At 34.6% G+C, this 18,310-nt stretch overlaps 1 protein-coding gene and 1 pseudogene across 1 annotated transcript; one reads left to right on the top strand and one right to left on the bottom strand.

Moving 5' to 3' along the window:
* Positions 1–3,285: 3,285 nt before the first annotated feature.
* Positions 3,286–9,915, bottom strand: LOC132034148 (ABC transporter F family member 4-like). Its single transcript, XM_059424415.1, has 3 exons — positions 9,853–9,915; positions 8,484–8,560; positions 3,286–5,671 (listed from the first exon to the last, which is right to left on the bottom strand). The coding sequence occupies exon 3, from the start codon at positions 5,657–5,659 to the stop codon at positions 3,494–3,496; it is 2,166 nt and encodes a 721-aa protein (XP_059280398.1). The 5' UTR covers positions 5,660–5,671; positions 8,484–8,560; positions 9,853–9,915; the 3' UTR covers positions 3,286–3,493.
* A 4,229-nt stretch (positions 9,916–14,144) lies between these two features.
* LOC132035553 (RHOMBOID-like protein 8) lies at positions 14,145–18,021 on the top strand (annotated as a pseudogene).
* The last annotated feature ends 289 nt before the right edge of the window (positions 18,022–18,310 follow it).

Genomic DNA, 18,310 nt, shown 5'->3' with positions numbered 1-18,310 from the left:
ATATTGAAATGAAAGATGAAATTAGCAAACGCGTCATCGTAGTCTACAACTTGCTTGTATGCTCAATGTTTGGGTTTTTATTAATTTCCTTAAATCGACTTCAAATATAGGTTCCAAAATTTACTCCCTTGAAGTTGATTGATTATGAATATTCCACTAGCAGTTTATTAGATAAATTTCATATTATTTTTTTTTATAAACGCACATACCTTTTTTTGGTTCCTTGTGAGTTTATTTTACTATATCTCAAGTTTGAGTTTCGCTCTCCTAATGAGTAGTGCTTGCATGTATTTAGTGATTTTTTTTTTTTAGTCAATATAAGCACTTTTGGCATACTTTAGTATCTGTTTGTAACTAAAAAGTTTTAGGTATAAAATTTGTTATGGAATAAATGACAACTAGTTATTAGAAACATGGAAACCTTTAATTAACATTTACGAGATATTAGCCTATTAGGTGGAGTATATAACTCGAGTTGTGTAGAGTACTGCTAGTACTCCTTATAACCATCTTAAAAAGTTTGATGTGACTAATTCACCATAGTAAATTTGGTAAAGTTAATGCCTCTATTTAATTATACTGTTAGTTATAATTGTTGGAGAGATTGGCGGGGGGGCGGGGGCCGGCGGGGGTGGTGGTGTTAATATTTTGATATTGGAAAGGGGAAGATTATATTAAGCAAAGAATGGAGTGCATCATTGCATAGAGGAGTGGTATTAGTGCTTAAAATGATTAATGCCACACGTGTGACAACTGGCTTAAGAAAAGATCTAAAGGGCTTTGGACTTTTATTAGGACAAGCTAATCTTTTTCCCTTTGGATGCGTAACTACTTTTGGCTCCCTAAATGATGCTAAGCTAATCATGCTCACGGGAAGCAATGAGCAGTCCAATTAGTTTTAATGGAATCTCATTTTGTAATAGTTATAGAACTTAGAACATGGAGTTAAAAGCAAACTTTTCTTTTCTAAAGTTACTCAATTTCATGTAAAAGGAAATTAATGGGGATGGTGGGGGGGATAAAGTTAAAGAATTGTTAAGAAATAAGGGGGTGATAACCTTTCCTGATTAGAAATCAGTCTCATAAATTTTTGTAAAGTGAATGAATTTATTGGATTTATTTGTTAATGGTTTTCGTTCCTCTTTAGTGTATGCCCGTCCTAGAGCAATTTGGTTCCATTAAACCAACAAGTGCATTACGTGATACTTGATTCTACGTAATTGTTATGATGATGGTCTACGAAAATTATTGAACTATAAATTATAGTAAAATAAATATCACATTAAGGCTTGTTAGGTTCACAAGTTGAATTTTGTGTGTTGAGTATGATTAACTATTTGAACTGAGCATGCATCTTTTCAAATCAGTATGTTTCAATTATATCATGAATCTCATAACTTACATATAGAGATAGGTGTTACGTAAGAGCAAAAGAATCAGAGGTAAAGCATTCTTATTGAATTAAAATCCTTACTCTTGTAAAATCGGAGCCCTTGCCTCTCATTATTTCTCTTATATATTTGAAATATTAAAACGTACTTGAGATTTTAAAATTTGTTTCATCTAATTCACAGTAAGTAGCATTTTTGCTATTAAAGTGGAGGTGCAAGTTGATTATTATGTTATCTAAATTAAGTTTAGTATTCGAGATAACTTTATAGTAATTGATAGTGAATTAAGGATATTTTGAGTAGGTTTGCTCGGTTGGGGGAACCCACTAGCCCCTTAATTGGGTGGTGATAAAGATGTTGGAACCAAAAGCTATAGGTTCAATCTTCTTTAAAAATAACAACAACAAAGTTCACACTTATCTTGACATTACAATTCGGAAGTTCTTTTTCTTCAACTTGTAAGTTGTAAAATATAGTTTTAATACTACCCAACTTCCATTTTAGTGCATTTTGTGTATCCAAAACATTGTTTTTATAAGTAGCTGACTCTATATATGTTGCCTTTGTTAGATTAGTACACCGCTTAGATATTAAAGGGGATAAATAGTTTTTTGACAAAGTTTCAATTTATTAAAATTTCGCCTAAGTATACACCCAACTGTTAAACTTAAATACAGTTGAAAATGGGCTATATTCCCTATTTTAGACGGTTGAATAGTGCAGCGAGATTCACAGAGGACTGCATGAGCAGATGCAATTATGCAAAGAGTCTAAAAACAGTAGTCTTTGGTAAAAATCCAGTTATGCAAGTTCTCGCTGAAATTATAACTTACCAGGCAAAGGGTGTCCTAGAGATATCCTAAAATTTTAACAACCGAACATTAGAAAATTGGAAAACATTTTCTAGAAAATATATTCTTCCATGCCGAACACACCTAAAGAAGAAAATCTCGCTCTTTTGGCAATTATCAGATGTCACGAAATTGCATCCAAACAGCAAAAAAATTGTTATTTGTTGAAATTCAGGAAATTATGCTTATGGGACATAAAGTTGCACTTTTATTTGTTTGATCAATACACTGAAGCTATATTTATAATAACAAAATTTGGCATACAAGTACAGACAAGTTATGACTTGTGCATAACTGAATAAATGTGTCTTTGTTCAACCAACAGGATGGAGATTTTGTTCTAAATGTTCTTAAATTTTAAATATTTATCTTTTCTGTTCCTTTTCTCAATATGAGCTTAGCAAAAGTATAGTTCTCATGCTTCTAATTTATTATCACCAGTTTATTATCTTTCTGGACACAGTATATCTAGACAGAATAGATATGGGCTTGATCTAAGTTTGTCAAGGTTCTGTAACAACAGGTTCTGATATTAGAGGCTTACAACAACACAGTAAAATTTATGAAATACTTTAGAAGGGACGCATCTTCTTTGGTAGTAGGCTGTCATTGAAGCAAGCTGAACAATGTATTATTGAAATACGATTTCCTGTTAATTAGCTGCATTTACTGTTACTTTTCTTCACAATGCTTTTACTATTTTTGTCATGACTTCTTTACTTTCTTCAATCCTTGTCTAATTTTTTTGTCATGCTTCCTCTTGAGCAGAGTCTCTAGGAAACAGCCTCCCTATCTCTCAAGGTAGGAGCCTCCCTATCTCTCAAGGTAGGAGAGTAAAGTCTCCATACACTCTACCCTTTACAGGCCCCACTTGTGAGATTACACTTGGTATGTTGTTGTGCTTAATTGGAAATTTTGCAGATGTACAAATAACAATTTTGAGCATACACCAGCGTACGTATGGGCACTACCGTATACATGTTAACGCAAGTTGAAGCTGCAAATTTGACAAACTAGAACTCAGAGAGGAGGTAGATTGAATGAGAAACAAAAATCAATGTTTCTTTCATTATTGCCTGAGAGGCAAACCATAACAAGAAATAGATAGAATATGGCACAATACATATAACTTATGTCACTATGTTCTTATATCCGCAACAGAAGATTACACTCCCTCAGTATGAAGCCGAAACGAAACGGGTTCAAAAAAACGAAGAACCAAAAACTCAATAGAATAAGCTGGTGGCAACATCAATCATCAACCTCTTCCCTGATTTCCCTTACAAGTTCTGCCTTGTACTCATCAAATGTATCAGGGAACTTTTCAACAGTTCCATTCTCAACTATCCAAATTTCACTTCTTTCTTCATCATCACAAACTCTGGATATGAGCCTCGAGTCGTGACTGACTAACACAACTCCACCAGTGAATTCATCAAGTGCATCTGCCAAAGCATCGATACTCTGCATATCCAAATGGTTTGTTGGCTCATCTAATAGCAAAATGTGAGGCTTCGACATGGAAATAGATGCAAACACAACTCTAGCCTTTTGTCCTCCGGACAACTTCAAAATAGGGGTAAGATGGTTATGGCTGGGAAGTCCAAATTTTCCTAGCTTTGCACGAACAGCTTCTTGCTTACTAGGTCCTGACTGATCTGGGTGAAGACGAAGCAGGTACTGGACAGGTGTTTCATCCATTGTGAGAAGATCAACAAAATGCTGCGAGTACCGTCCAATCCTCAACTTTTGACTCCTGCGGACTTCACCTTCTGAAGGAACTAAATCACCTGCCAAGAGGTTAAGCAAGGTCGATTTGCCTGCTCCATTGGGCCCAACAATAGCAACTCGAGTCCCCATATCAATTCCAACATCAACATTAGACAGCCTGAAGTCTGGTCGATTAGGGTAACTGAAGCTGACCTCAATTAGCTGCAGAAGTGGAGGCGTCAGTTCAGTAGGCTCAGGGAAGTGGAACTCCACGGTGTAGTCCCTCCACTTCTGAGGGGCTTCAGGTGGAGTTTCATCTTCATCAACCCTATCCTTGCCCTTTTTCTTTGATTCTTTGGCAGCTACAAATTTGGCTCGGTCTTTTACCTTCTCCTGTTGTGCTCGATTTCCAGATCTCTTGGCAGCTTTTAACTGCTTATCATAAATCTCAAACTTCTTGTTCATCTCTTTGCGACGTTGTTCGTATCCACTTTCAAAATCATCAAAGTTACCGCGATAGAAGTGCAGTTTCATGTCATGGAGATGAATAACCTCACCGCAAACAGTGTTGAGAAAGTCTCGATCGTGTGAAACAACCACCAGAGTTTTCTTCCATCTGCACAGGTACTCCTCTAACCATAGAACAGCCCGAAGGTCAAGATGATTAGTAGGTTCATCCAACAGCAATAAAGTAGGCTGAACAAAAAGAGCCCGTGCTAGAGAAATTCTCATCCTCCAACCACCACTAAAGGACCGGGTAGCACGACTCTGCATTTCCTTGGTAAAACCCAGTCCAGCAAGAATTTTCGATGCTTGGGCCTCAGCTGCATCTGATCCCATCAGCTGCAACTTTTCATACAGCTCAGAAAGTTTCTCTACAACGTCATCCCCATCAGCATCATCTTCATTCTCACCAACAGATGCAGCAGCATTCTGTAAAGATGCAGCCTCTTCCCGGAGTTTGATGAGTTCCTCGTTAGCTGAAACAACAGCTTCAAGGGCAGACTTATCATCGCCAACTACTTCCTGTTCAACCAAAAGTACATCAATGTTCTTTGGTACAGGGATCTTCCTCCAAGCGAGGAGCTTTAGTAGGGTGGACTTTCCCATTCCATTAGGACCAACTAAACCATATCTCTTCCCATGAGAAATCTTAACTGATGTGTTCTTTAGAAGTTCTTTCCCACGAGCAGCTACAGAGAAATTCTCTATAGTTATATCCTTGACATTTGCATCAGCATCATCTTGACCTTCAAGTACAGATGTCCTGCTACCAATAACAACAGTAAAAGCATCATGATCATCCCTAAGGGCCTCCTTTTTGGCCACCTCAGCTGCCTGAACAGCAAGCATGTCCTTCTTTTCTCGTTTCTTTAGCTCTTTATAACTTATGGAGGTATCGATTGGACCTGCTTCATTCCTTCTATGCCTTCTCTGGTCTTCCTCTTCTTCAAGGAGATGCTCCTCTTCCTCATCATCAGAGGGAGGAAGATCAATACCATCAGTGTAACCTGATGCTTTTGGAGCTGCTTTAGGCTTGGCCTTACTAGCACCAGTACCTTTGTTGGGCTTCTCAGGTTTCTGGTCCATGCCGGCAAGCATGGCAGAGACAGAAAGCTTCTCCTTTTTCCCTTCCTTGGAGCTATCTTTGCTGCTTCCCTTACCCTTCCCACTTACACCAGCCTCATCTGTTTTTTTCTTCCCCATTGTATTTAAAATCTGTTGTAACCAAAGAGAGCAATTAGAAATGGTGAACAAATAGATTGTTGGTGCAACAGTTACCTCAACAACAACAACATACCCAGTGTAATCCCACAGGTGGGGTCTAGGGAGCGTAGATTGTACGCAGACGGCAGACCTTACCCCTACCTCGTGGAGGTAGAGAGGCTGTTTCCGAAAGACCCTTGGCTCAAGGAACACATATCAAAGCAGATTTAAAGAAGAAAACAGAAGTGACTAAGATATCTTAAATAAAAGGGAAGCAATATAAAGCATGCAGAGAAAAGGAACAGTAACCTCAGGCCCCTGACCAAGAAACAACAAATTCAGAATAGTAACGAAGAGGCTTTGCACAAAAGACCAAGCACATTATAGCAAGAAATTAGAAAAGCGGCATAAACAGCAAAGAAAGCAGCATAAAATTACATTGAGTGAAGTCAGAGACAGAAGAGGAATAAAAAAAATTATTACTGCGGCGTATTTGAATGAACCAGAAAAACATGAAAAGCTTAAGGTCATTTTACTGACTCAAACACTGGAAAATATGTTACAGGAAAAAAGGGACACAATGACATATTTTATCATTCCAAAAGCAAAGGGATTGTTGTGACACCTTACATCAAAAACCAATCAACTAAGAACTGTTCAGGACATCTGTTTCCCACTGATTTGCACATTACATTAACCAACAAAGAAGAGAAAAGGTTTTGGTATAATATTTCAATTATACCCTTGCCACATTCCCTTATAGTAAATAAAATAAGACAAATGTTAAAACCAATTACAAACATTAAGTTCATTTATTCTTTCTCAAAAATAAAAAAGTATGTTCGTTTATTCCATATTGAATTTTAGCTCTTTTTCTCTAAAGTTTTAAAAATAAGGCTTCCAATCCACTAAGCCCAGAAAGAAATTAATGTTAATAACTACTCCATATGTTACATTTTTATATGGAGTAATGTTATTATTTGGCGAGTCAAAAGAGTTTTCTTTTACCACGTTCATTTCAAAATTTAGAGTATTAACTATTTTAAGTTTTCAAATGTGTAATTATTTCAAAAGATCTGAAGAATCTATATTTAACTTCATAATAAATTAATTTTACCCTTGTCTATCAAATCTCATCAGATAAAGTTCGACAGAGTAATAATTCCTTTTTATGAATGGGAATTCACCGATTAACGAGCACATAATTAAGAAATCAAATGCTTATTTGTGGCCTGTTTTAGCGCACGGACTTCAGCCCAGTAAAGTCTAAATTAACAATCTCAAGCCCCAGTCCTTTCCAAAATTTGAGAATCAAAGACCAAAACCTCTTACGTGTCAGACTCGGACCCTAAGTCCCTAACATTCAAATTATATGTTGGTTTCTTCCTTCAGATCTAATTCATTGAACTCCCACCACTCTTTATCCTCTACGACCTTTGCTCATATTCATGTCGAACTCCTCGGCGATCTCCCTTTTCTGGCGAATTGATTCTAAGCTTCCTCTCTCTCTCTCTCTGTGTATATATCTATGTGTGTGTAATCATGTATACATCCCTGATTTCCGTTTTTTTCTATAATTTTTTAAAACTGAATGGTAATTCTTCTTTGTGAATTAGTTCTTAGTTATATGATTAGGAATTTGATTTTGATTCACCGTGGCTGCTCCTACTGATTGAGGAAAACCATCTGCATTAATCAGTGTTTGGGTGTTACTAATCAGTTTTTTCTTCTTCTGAAAAGGTACTAATCAACTTTCTTCTCTTTTTTTTATTTTTTTTTATTTTTTAAGGAGGTACTAATCAACTTTCTTGAACTATCAAATTCTGTCAAAGCAAGTACAAAATATGAATAGCGCCACTAAGATGAGTTTTCATTTTTAAATTAGAATATAACTATTGCTTTATGCTAGATTTTTTCTTTTTTTTGGTCTTTTTCCTGGAGCGTTTCAAAAGATGAGGTAAATTTTTACTATTGCCATTTTTAGCTGCTGAGTTCAGAACTATGAGTTGGGTTCTAAGAGAGAAACAGAATAAAGTCACAAAATGGTTCTGCTTTTTCCCCGTTGGGAAGTTTTTCTTGGTTTGTTTAATTTGTTTGTTTTCCCTTTTTTGTTTTATACGTGGATACGTTACTACAGAAGATCTTTTTATCATGGTATTCTGATTTCTGGGTTTTAAGTTCTTGGGATGAAAGTTCTTTCAGGGTATTTATCGACTCCTATTATCTGAGCGACGGAACTCAATCAAGGTCACAAATTTTCAAGTGATCCACTCAAGGAACTAAATTTTTAAAAAATTGAATCTGGGCATTTCTAATAGATTGATACAAAGTGTATTATATAAAAATAGTCTAACTATGATTAATATATTGAAGTGGAATGGATAAAGAGGCTTCTTCAATCATATGCTAAAATTGAGAAACAAACATAACAAATACTACCTATTAGAGATTACTTAATAAAAAAACACACATAGACCATAACTGAAACAGATAGGTGATAAGCTCAAATAACAAACTGCTTTGGAGCGCTTTTCAGAAAGGAAAAATAACTCTGCATTGGACCATGAGTCTAGACCAAATAACAAAGATCAAGCTATAACAAAGATCAAGCTATCACCCGTACAGTCAGTATACTTTTGATCATATACAGGTTCCAAATATTTTCAGAATCTATTTCTTTGTCAACTGGGCAAATTCCATTTACTTCTTCTTTTTTTTGATAATAAATTCCATTTACTTCTTATCCAAGACCGTTCAAATGAAGTTACAATTGATGGGTGCAATGACACCAACTGAAAAAAAAAAAAAAAATAGAGTTTCTTACCTTATGACAACGAAATCGCGAACCAAAATTCCAATCCAAAGCTCAAATCACCCCTCCTGCCAACTTCGCCAAAGAATCTGCACTCACAAAAAAGAAGGTTATACATCCATCGTGTATATTTCATATATACTATTGACATACAGTATCCAGTATAAAATATATGCTAGCTCATTGTGTGAAGACCTATGTTGCTCGGACTCTTCATACCCGTGTCGACACGACATGGGTGTGGGTGTGGGTGTGGGATCCGTACCCGATCTGGTCAACCAATTTTGGGTACTTTGACCAAAATCGAGGAGAAATTCCGGACAGATTCAATGATTTATGTAATCAAAACAAAAAGCTATGGTGAAATTGAAGAAAATGGAATAACTTGTATATAGAAATTTCTATGTCACTCCTTTTCCTTTTATCTCCTTGAAATTCTCCTCTTGATCAATATTTTCTCCTAACACATAATATCTCAAAATTTAGGTGTTATAACTCTATTTTTAGGATTTTGAATTATTTTTTGCCGAATCCCCGTGCATTGTATACATGCACCCTGTATCATTTAGAAAATCCGACCTCTAGATCCGTACCCGTATCCGACACCCGCACCCGAGTCCGAGCAACATAGGTGAAGACTACCATATAAAACAATAGGAAAAGGTGATCCAAAATTTTAAGTGTTATATGCTACAATATATAAATGTATATTTCATGGATAATAAAACAGTGTATGCAATACAATATAAAATGTGCATTGTATACATGCAATTTAAAATACAGCTTTGGCAGAGTCATCTCTAAATCAAAAACTGGATATCAGCTTTCTCAATTCCAGGAAAATAATAATCAGCTTTCAATAAGATTTTTCTACAACAAAAACAGAACCCCAATAATAAAATAGCAATAAACCTAAAAGTTCAATTCTTTTAAGGATATCAAATAGGCGGAACAAAGACCAAGCAATTTAAACAGCAAAGCCCCACTTCAACTACCTAGTTTCTTTCCAGACCCAAATAAAAAATGGGAAGGTTTCAATATTCAATTGACTACTATACGTCTAAGGGAAGAAACAAACGCAAAAAATAGTTCTTTTCTTGTTCTGAGTAATGAAAAGCTTGTAATATTGGCAAAAACAGAAATAAACATGTCTTCAAAACCTAAAACCCACTTCCAAAATACAACCAAGAAATTGATTTGCAGTCCCATCTCAGGTCTATTTGATTTGAGGATAAATCAAACTTGTTAGACTAAAAATAACGTAAATTGAAACAGCAGAATAAAACCCTAGAATGCAGCAAAATAAAAATTAGCAAGAAAGTATTGAAAAGGGGCAAGAAATTTAGAGTAGCTGTGAGGTTTTATTAGATCACATACATACCTGATGAACAGGAAAAGAGAAAAGAATAAGGAGATTTGAAAAAATGAAGGGGGGCTTCTTCACTTGTTGATAGAAAGGAGGTGCCCGATTGTAGAGTCTTCAAAAGCTGGCGGAATCTGGAGGAATTGGGTTATAAGTATATATATTTTTCTCTCTTTTTTTCTTCTTTGGAACTTGGGGCATTATATTATACTACATATATAGAAAAAACATACAAGGTCGAATACGTGAGAAAAGGATCAAAATAGTACGTTATCTTTGGATTTAGGCACAATAAATACGTATTAATTTCGCGTAAATCTTAATAGTACATTATGTTTGCATAAGTGATCTTGTTTTTATTGACTAGAATATTTTTTTTTTAAAAATTTAACTTGAAAAAGAATAAAAATGCCACTTGAACTTTTAGAAAAGGTATAAAAATACCCTTTATTCATCTATTTTGCTAAAACTACCCCTGATTCAACTTTTTGGCTCATTTATTCCCTTTGACTAACGGACAACACTAATTTTTTTAAAAAAATATTTAAATTACACATGACATTTTATTATTTTGAAAAATTGATTTATTTTTTTAAAAAGAAATCGAAAAATGCATTATTTGTAGAATAAGGAAAAATAATTTTCAAAACCCGTTTTTTTAAAAAACAAATGTAGTAAGCCTTTTATATATATATAAAAAAAAAAACATAATTGGATTTTCATTAAAACATATGGAATTTTTTTAAATTTGGAAAACTTTTTTTTACTTAGGTGGAAACCACATTTTTTTTAGAAAATTCAATTTTTAAATACGAAAAATTGATTGTTTTTAAGTAAAATGTGCAAAACTAATACTCCATAATTTTTTCTTCTAGATTTAAAAAAATAGGTTTTTGGTTTTTTTTTTTTTTTAAAACAAGTTTTTTCCATAAAAAAAATTTTTTTTTTAGATTTTTACAAAAATCGATTTTGATTTTGAAAAAAAAAAAATTAGTGTTGTCTAGTTAGTCTAAGGACATAAATCGACCAAAAAGTTAAATTGAGGGGTAGTTTTAGCAAAATAGATGAATAAAGGGTATTTTTATATCTTTTTCTAAAAGTTCGGGGTATTTTTGCCCTTTTTCGTTATATTTTAAAAGATATTTGGGAGTTTGACTAAAAGTGCGCAACTAACGAAACATAATGTACTATTAGTCTTCCGTGTGAAAGAAACGTATGATTTTAGGTTGGCTTCGAAGATAATGTATTATTTTAGTCTTCTCTCGATATGTCCTCGATTTAGCTTTGAATCCCTATCAACTTTATTAGTTAAGAATAAGCTTTAAGGGTCAAATATGTCCTCAAAGTAGCGAGATTGAGCCAATTTGCCCTTCGTTGATAATATCATGAAGAATACTCTGATTTTTAGGCTGATAATCCTCTTCTAACTCCACTGTCTTTTATAACCATATATTTTTCTACTAAGAAAATCAACTCTCGAGGATTGTTGTTATCCAAAAATTATGATTCAGACAATAGTTAAGCTTTTCATGCAAGTTCCAATGTTTTTTATCTATATAATAACATGTTGAGAATTATGTCGTCCTTAGTTTAGGACACAAGTGTAGTGTAGAAAATACGTGAGGTTAGTGAAGTGGGTTAAGTACGAGGTCCCAGGTTCGATCTTGCATAAAAAAACACTGAGGTGATTTCGCATATGTTGTAACCCAGTAGGGAGCGAGTTACGTGCGATACTGTTGTTGATGGAAGGTGTGCAGGTATCCTGTGAATTTGGTCGAGGTGTGCGCAAGCTGATACGGACGCCGCGGTTGATTATAAAAAAGAAAAAAAATACCTGAATTGATTATTTAAAAAAAAATAAAAAAAAATTGAAGAACAAAAATGTATTTATAAACGGGAATAAGCCAAATATGCGCTTGAAGTATTTGTAATCGAACAAAGTATACCCATTCGTTAATAGTTGCATCTGATAGACTAACAATTGAGCAACGGAATTTTGGGCAGCACTAGTTTTCACTCCTAAGCAGTATAGCCATATGCCGAACATGTTGAGCAAGTCTAGCAACTCAAAAACAAGCAAGTCTAGCAACTCAAAAACAAGTGTTGTTACGAACATGGTAATGCTTTATGAGTTAGAGCCCGTTTGGATTGGCTTATAAGTTGGTCAAACGGAGTTTATAAAGCCCATTTTTAACTTATTTAATTGTTGTGAAAATAGAAAACAACTTAAATTAAGTTAAAAAGTTTTTTTTTTTTAAAAGTCATTTTGGTTTGACCAACAATTTTACCCTTTTATCCCTTATATTTTATGTTAATTTCAGTACTACCCTTACTTCTAAAAACCCTTTAAACACTTTTATCAAAACACGTAACTGCTTATTTATAAAATAACTTTTAGCACTTAAAAAGTACTTTAAGCACTCAGGGGCGGATCTATGTGCATTTTGGTGGTGCTCCGATACCCATTGAACCCGACTTAGATTAGGTATAGTTATATAAGAAATATATGATATTTGGGTATAAATATTAAAAAAGCACCTTGGAAACCAATAACATAGTTGGGTGCTTTAGTTTCCAGGTCGGAACCATAAAGGTTTGTGCTACTAGGACTTGTGTTCGAACCCTTCCTCAGCATTTTACCATTTTGGTTAATGATAACATTAAAATGAGGCACCCATGACCTTTAAATCACCAGTCCATACTTTATGAAGCACTTATGCGAAATTCATTTTTTTCAGCTAATCCAAACGGGCTCTTAATGTGATAACAAAGCTGGATAATAGATGCGGTGACCACAGATCATATGGTTAGTAATCAGGATATTTTACAAGATGAAGTACTATTGAGAAATGCAAGGAATGTGCAATTATCAACTGAAGATTCAACTAGAGTATCACATGTTGGAAATTACAAATTGACAGGAGGTGATATTATACGGAATGTCTTGTGTGGTTTTTGCTTTTCTTTGAACCGGGTTTTTTTTTAACCCTCTCTCCTCCACGGAGGACTAAGGTCGACATATACACTATTCTTTTCAGGGCATACACGTTGTGAATTACTCAGTATGTTGTGTTATTTAGTTGCCCAATTTGATAAGAGAACTATTGTGTTAAATTCTATTCAAAATTTCTTATTTTTCAGAATCTCTTATTAGGAAAGTGAAGGAAATTAGTAAAGAAAAAGAAGGATCATATGTACTTAGCTCACAGGCAAAAGGAAGGAAAAGCGAAAGACTGATGATAGTAGCAAGATCACAAGGACATTTATGGCACAAGAGAATGAGACATGTTTCGGTTAATGTATTGAACCTGAATGAGAGCGGTCGAAAATAACCATTGTGAAATATGCTGATTAATTGGCAAGAGAAGTTAGGAGTCATTTGCCTATTAGTAGCACTAAGGCAGTGAGTGAGTGTTTTTTATATTAAGTTTTATTTTATATATGCACTCAGTTAGTGTTAGTATAAATATCCAAGCTAGGATTGATTACTGGTACAACACGTTACAAATGTACTATGGATTGTCTGGCTGTGGTGTTGGAGCAATTAATCCCAACATAAAATCACACATAAGATATTACAATGTTTGATTGATTGCATAAGAAAAAATAACTGCATAACAAGCACAACGTACGGTTTGGTGGTATTAAATAATATCCATATAAAGTTATTCAGGAATTTATTTATTAGTTTATGCAAATAGAATGCGAAACTAAAATACTTTTATTAGTAATGTGATATTAAACTATTAAAAAACAAAAATGACCTTTTTAAAATAAACAATCCCTCTATAACAATCACATTATTGTTAATCACTTCTAACAATCCTTTTATTATTAATTACCATATGAATAATTCCTACATTATAATTCTTACATTCTCTAATTAAATCAAACTTAATCAATAAGAGTTGTAGTTGGATGAATAGGATTCCTCACCACATCTCGAATTGCCCAGCATGAAAAAGCTGTTCTCCTTAAATGAATCTTACCCGACGTAAATTCAAAATTTTTAACTACATCGAACGGCCCTTTAAAATGAAATAGTTCTTGAATTTCCATTTTCCTTTTTTTTTTTTTTTTTTGTTCTCTTCACATTTTCCCCTTTATGTCCACTTTGGCATTCTTCCCGCCAACACCCCACCCACCCACAATTCACAATGCTTCAACAGTTCATCACATAGATCATCCCCAACTTCCCACCGCCTCTCAACTTTAAATTCAAATAACCGAGTTTTTGTATAAAACTAAAAATAATCCACCTCTAATTTCTTAATAATATCTCTCTCTAATTCAATAATTCTGAAGAAACTATGGGAGATAATTCAAAATTCGAAACACAGATTGAAATCAAGCAACCAATATCGGGGAGAGAACAAACTGCGGATGAGTTAGTTAAAGAAGAACAAGTTCCATTCCCACTTTTTAGGCGTTTATCTGAGAAGAGAGCTAACACATGGATCATTTCTCTCTTTGTGATCCTTCATTTAGGCGCTTTTATAGCTACAATGCTTGTTAATGATTGTTGGGAGAATTCTCATGGCGATTGTGCCCTTAAACCTCTTCGTAGGTTCTCTTTTCAGCCTCTTTCCGAGAATCCGTTGCTCGGTCCCTCTGCTTCTGCGTTAGTTCCCTTTTTCTTGCACTAATCACTTTATTTCTTCAATGTTGTGGAATTCGGAGTTAGTTTGGATTTTACTGTTTTAAAGGTTTCGGTGCTTCGTTTGAGATGAATCAACTGTGATTTTCTTAGGTATATCATGGATTTTAAGCGTATGAATTTCGATGCCTCTATTTCTTGACAATTGTGAAATTCGGATTCGCTTTAGTGAGTTATTTTAGGTTTCACTCTTTTAAGGGAAAATTTGGCGCGTAGTTTGAAATGAATGAATATTGAATCAACTGTGTGATTTTCTTAGATATATTATGGATTTGAGCCTGTGAATTTGAAATTCGGATTACTTGATGGAATTTGATATATGAGAAAGGTTGATATCAATATAATCATTGCTTGAATTTGATTTGGCATACTTGTACATCTGCATTTCTTGTCTTATATTCTTGGAATTTGTGAAATTCGGATTCCTGAGTTATTTTAGATTTTACTGTTATAAAGGAAACTTCAAATGTTACTGTTTATAAATTTCAAATGAAAGGTTCCAATAAGTCGTTTGAAATGAATGTATATGACTGGTTTAAGCGTTTGAATTTGATAGTCGGAATACTTTATAGTTTTTTTTATAGGAGAAAGGTTGATATCAGTATAATTGTTGCTTGAATTTGATTTGGTATACTTGTACATCTACATTTTTGTGGCTATTATGATGTTTATTGAGATCTGTATTGTAGCTGATGATCTTAGAGAAATATGATGATTATAAGCTACTGTTTCAGCGGGGTTTATTGCAAGACATTATGAATTCTATTAAAGAGATTGCCAAATCTTCTTTTTCTTAGACAGAGTGGTTTAACTGGGCAAATTAACTTAATGTTGTTTGATCCTTGTCTTCTGAAAGTTTATTATATAGCGGCGGGTGCTTTACTCTTATAGTTTCGAATCTAAGTCTTATATATTAGTATCATGCATCCACTGATATCAGCATCCTCAAAAGGTGTTTTACCATTTTATAGCATGAAGTACACAAGCACTTTGCATATCTACCCATATAATGAACTGTTTCTGAACTAATTTCTTGGTTCTTTGAGGAACCTCTGGCTTCGCCTGTTGCAGTTCTTCAGGCCTTAGAGAATCAATTAATCCACGTTACTTGTTCGATAACATATTGATTTTTAGATCCCTCTCAAACAAGTTAAACATTACCCATTTTCTATCTGCCTTGAAAATTTCAGTACCTACTTTATTCTTGAGGTTATTTACTAAGGTATCTTATTCTCAATGTTGATATTAACATGTCATTTTTTCCAACTGTGCATCAAAGAACTATTGAGCTTCCACTGTGTCTTGCACCATGATATTATGTTGAGGAAGTTCTGCTTCCAGTAACACATATGCAATTTTTTTCTAATGTAGGTTGGATGAAATTGGAGCGCTTCGGAAGACTTTGTTGATTGATAATCATCAATTGTGGCGTATCTTCACAAGCCCATGGTTTCATGCGGGGCTTTTCCATCTGATCATCAACTTGTCCTCAGTTATCTTTGTGGGAATTCACTTGGAGCAAGAATTTGGACCATGTAAGAGTATTCTATAATATATCCTTTCATTGAGAAAGTTGTTTATTGGATTTTTGATTGATGTTCCTATTTCTGCAGTAAGGATTGGAGTTATCTACATACTCTCAGCAATCACTGGTAGTCTAGTTGCTTCACTTTTCGTTCAAGATCGGCCATCAGTTTGTTCCTCTGGTGCATTATTTGGATTGCTTGGTACACTTCTCTGGCCTCATTAGGAATTGGAAATCTTATACCAAAAAGGTCCTGATATGTTACAGCTTTTATTCCTCTATTCTCAGCTGTCATATATAGTATAGAATGTAATCTCCCCCACTTTTTCATTGCAGTTTGCAGGGCTAGTGGCTACCATGACAGTCCTGATGACTAATCTTGTCCTTGGACTGATACCTTACATCAATAATTTTGCTAATATTGGAGGATTTATGTCAGGATTCCTTCTGGGGTTTGTGCTCTTGTTCAAACCTCAACAAGAGAAACTAGTTCAAAATAAGGAGGCTTGTTTGACTTTGATGCCAAGCACTTTGTCAAACGTAGGAACACTTTGGACAAGCCTGTTCAGAGGGGTGCTGCTCTTGTTATCTTTGCTTTTTGTGAGTTCCATCTCTGTATGATGCTTGTATGGTTTAACTCTTGCTCCATTTTTCGTTGCATACAATTTCACCATGAACTATGTACAATTTCACTATGAACTATTACTTGGGCTAGTTATAATTGTCTAAAGGTAATGACTTGATTTGCTGTCACTCCAAATGCAGGCTTGCAGGAATTATACCAGCAGTTCTGCATAGCATTAACATACACGAGTACTGTAGCTGGTGTCACTACATTGACTGCATACCATCCAAATTGTGGAGCTGCACTGACAAGGCATTTCACTGTGAGGTATGTTGGAATACTTGATCCTATTATGAGAAGGGAAAAGTAACTTTTGTCAGAGAAGAAATAGGATATGCAAAAGTAAACATTAAGTTAAGTAACATAAAATCGTTCGACTGAAATGAGAAGCAGATCAAGTGGTGGCAAAATAATCTTCATTTTACATCTATTCTTTCGTATCATCTTTGATATAACTGTTGTTTCAAGCAATTATAACATCACATACATCTTGAGAGTAGCGCTGTGGATATATTGGTGGGTGTATTAACAGTAAGAAAGATTCTTGGTTCTTCACTTTTAAAGACTGTCCTTCCATAGCATGATTATTGGTCTAAACGTTGCTGATGCTTTGAATAGGGTAATTTGTAAGGCTGATATTTTGCCAGAACAAAGTGGGTTTTGAGTAACCCTCGGACCATCTTTTGATCTTTCATTTAACCTATGGCATCGTTTGTTTACTCTTCGCGATGGTTATTTTTTTGACTGGCTAGCAAGAAATTCGTCTTTCATAGTAGTGATAATGCTCTTCTTCCTGCTCTCATTGTTATTACTTCTGCCACCACAAATCAAGCTCAAATCTGGAGGCACTTTTCATTCTTTTGCTATGTAACTAGCATCTCAGAAGACAATTGATATATTGGCGATTAATTCTTGTATTGCATACTGCAGAAGATGGTCAACTCGGAACATCTGACTTTGAGTTGTCCAAATACTGGTAGATTCAGAGTTTTTCCTTTCACCAACATTTCCGAGGCAAGGTTTCAGGACATATGCAATCTGATATGCTCCTAGGAGGACATGGTTGAGTTCTGGTGACTAACTCTTCACTGGATATACTTGTATTCGGTGTAAAATACTGTGCTTCAGAGTTCTTAATCCAATTCTTGTGCATAACATTGGCATCAATCATGTCGCTATGAAGGATTTAGCTGTTGATATGTGGATAACCCTGTTTCTCTTCCTTTTAAAGCTTCTTTTTCTTAGTGCTTGTGTGTCTTTCCTTTTATGATTTGCATGGATCGAAGGAACTGCTTGTATAGCTCACAGTTTCAACAAGATGAAACTTTTCTGTTATTTTGACAGATTTATGTCTAAATACATGTGGAGCAAATCATGTTGCTCAAAGGAATATGGATTCAGTTCTTTCTTTTATTTTAAAGTTCAATAGTTGCTATGTGTATTATGTATATTTTCTCCCTTTGACATGTGTACTAGGAAACCTGAGAATGTTCGTTTTGATACAACTATGTTAGCAAAGAAGTTGACAACCAAATTCTAGAATATTCTTTGGCATTTCTTCTTCCTCTTTCCTTTTCTCCCTTTACCCCTCCCCATTTAAGGGTTTATATTCTGAATAGATGGGAAGAGAATGGACAGAAAAATAAAAGAAGTAACATGTTTTCTTACT

The sequence above is a fragment of the Lycium ferocissimum genome, chromosome 10 (genome assembly GCF_029784015.1).
Source record: "Lycium ferocissimum isolate CSIRO_LF1 chromosome 10, AGI_CSIRO_Lferr_CH_V1, whole genome shotgun sequence".
Classification (NCBI taxonomy): Eukaryota; Viridiplantae; Streptophyta; class Magnoliopsida; order Solanales; family Solanaceae; genus Lycium; species Lycium ferocissimum.
Note: the sequence above shows the minus strand (reverse complement) of the source record. Positions and strands in the feature narration are given on the sequence as shown.

Excerpts from the sequence above, each read along its gene's own strand:
- LOC132034148 (XM_059424415.1), bottom strand. The coding sequence starts at position 5,659 with ATGGGGAAGAAAAAAACAGATGAGGCTGGTGTAAGTGGGAAGGGTAAG.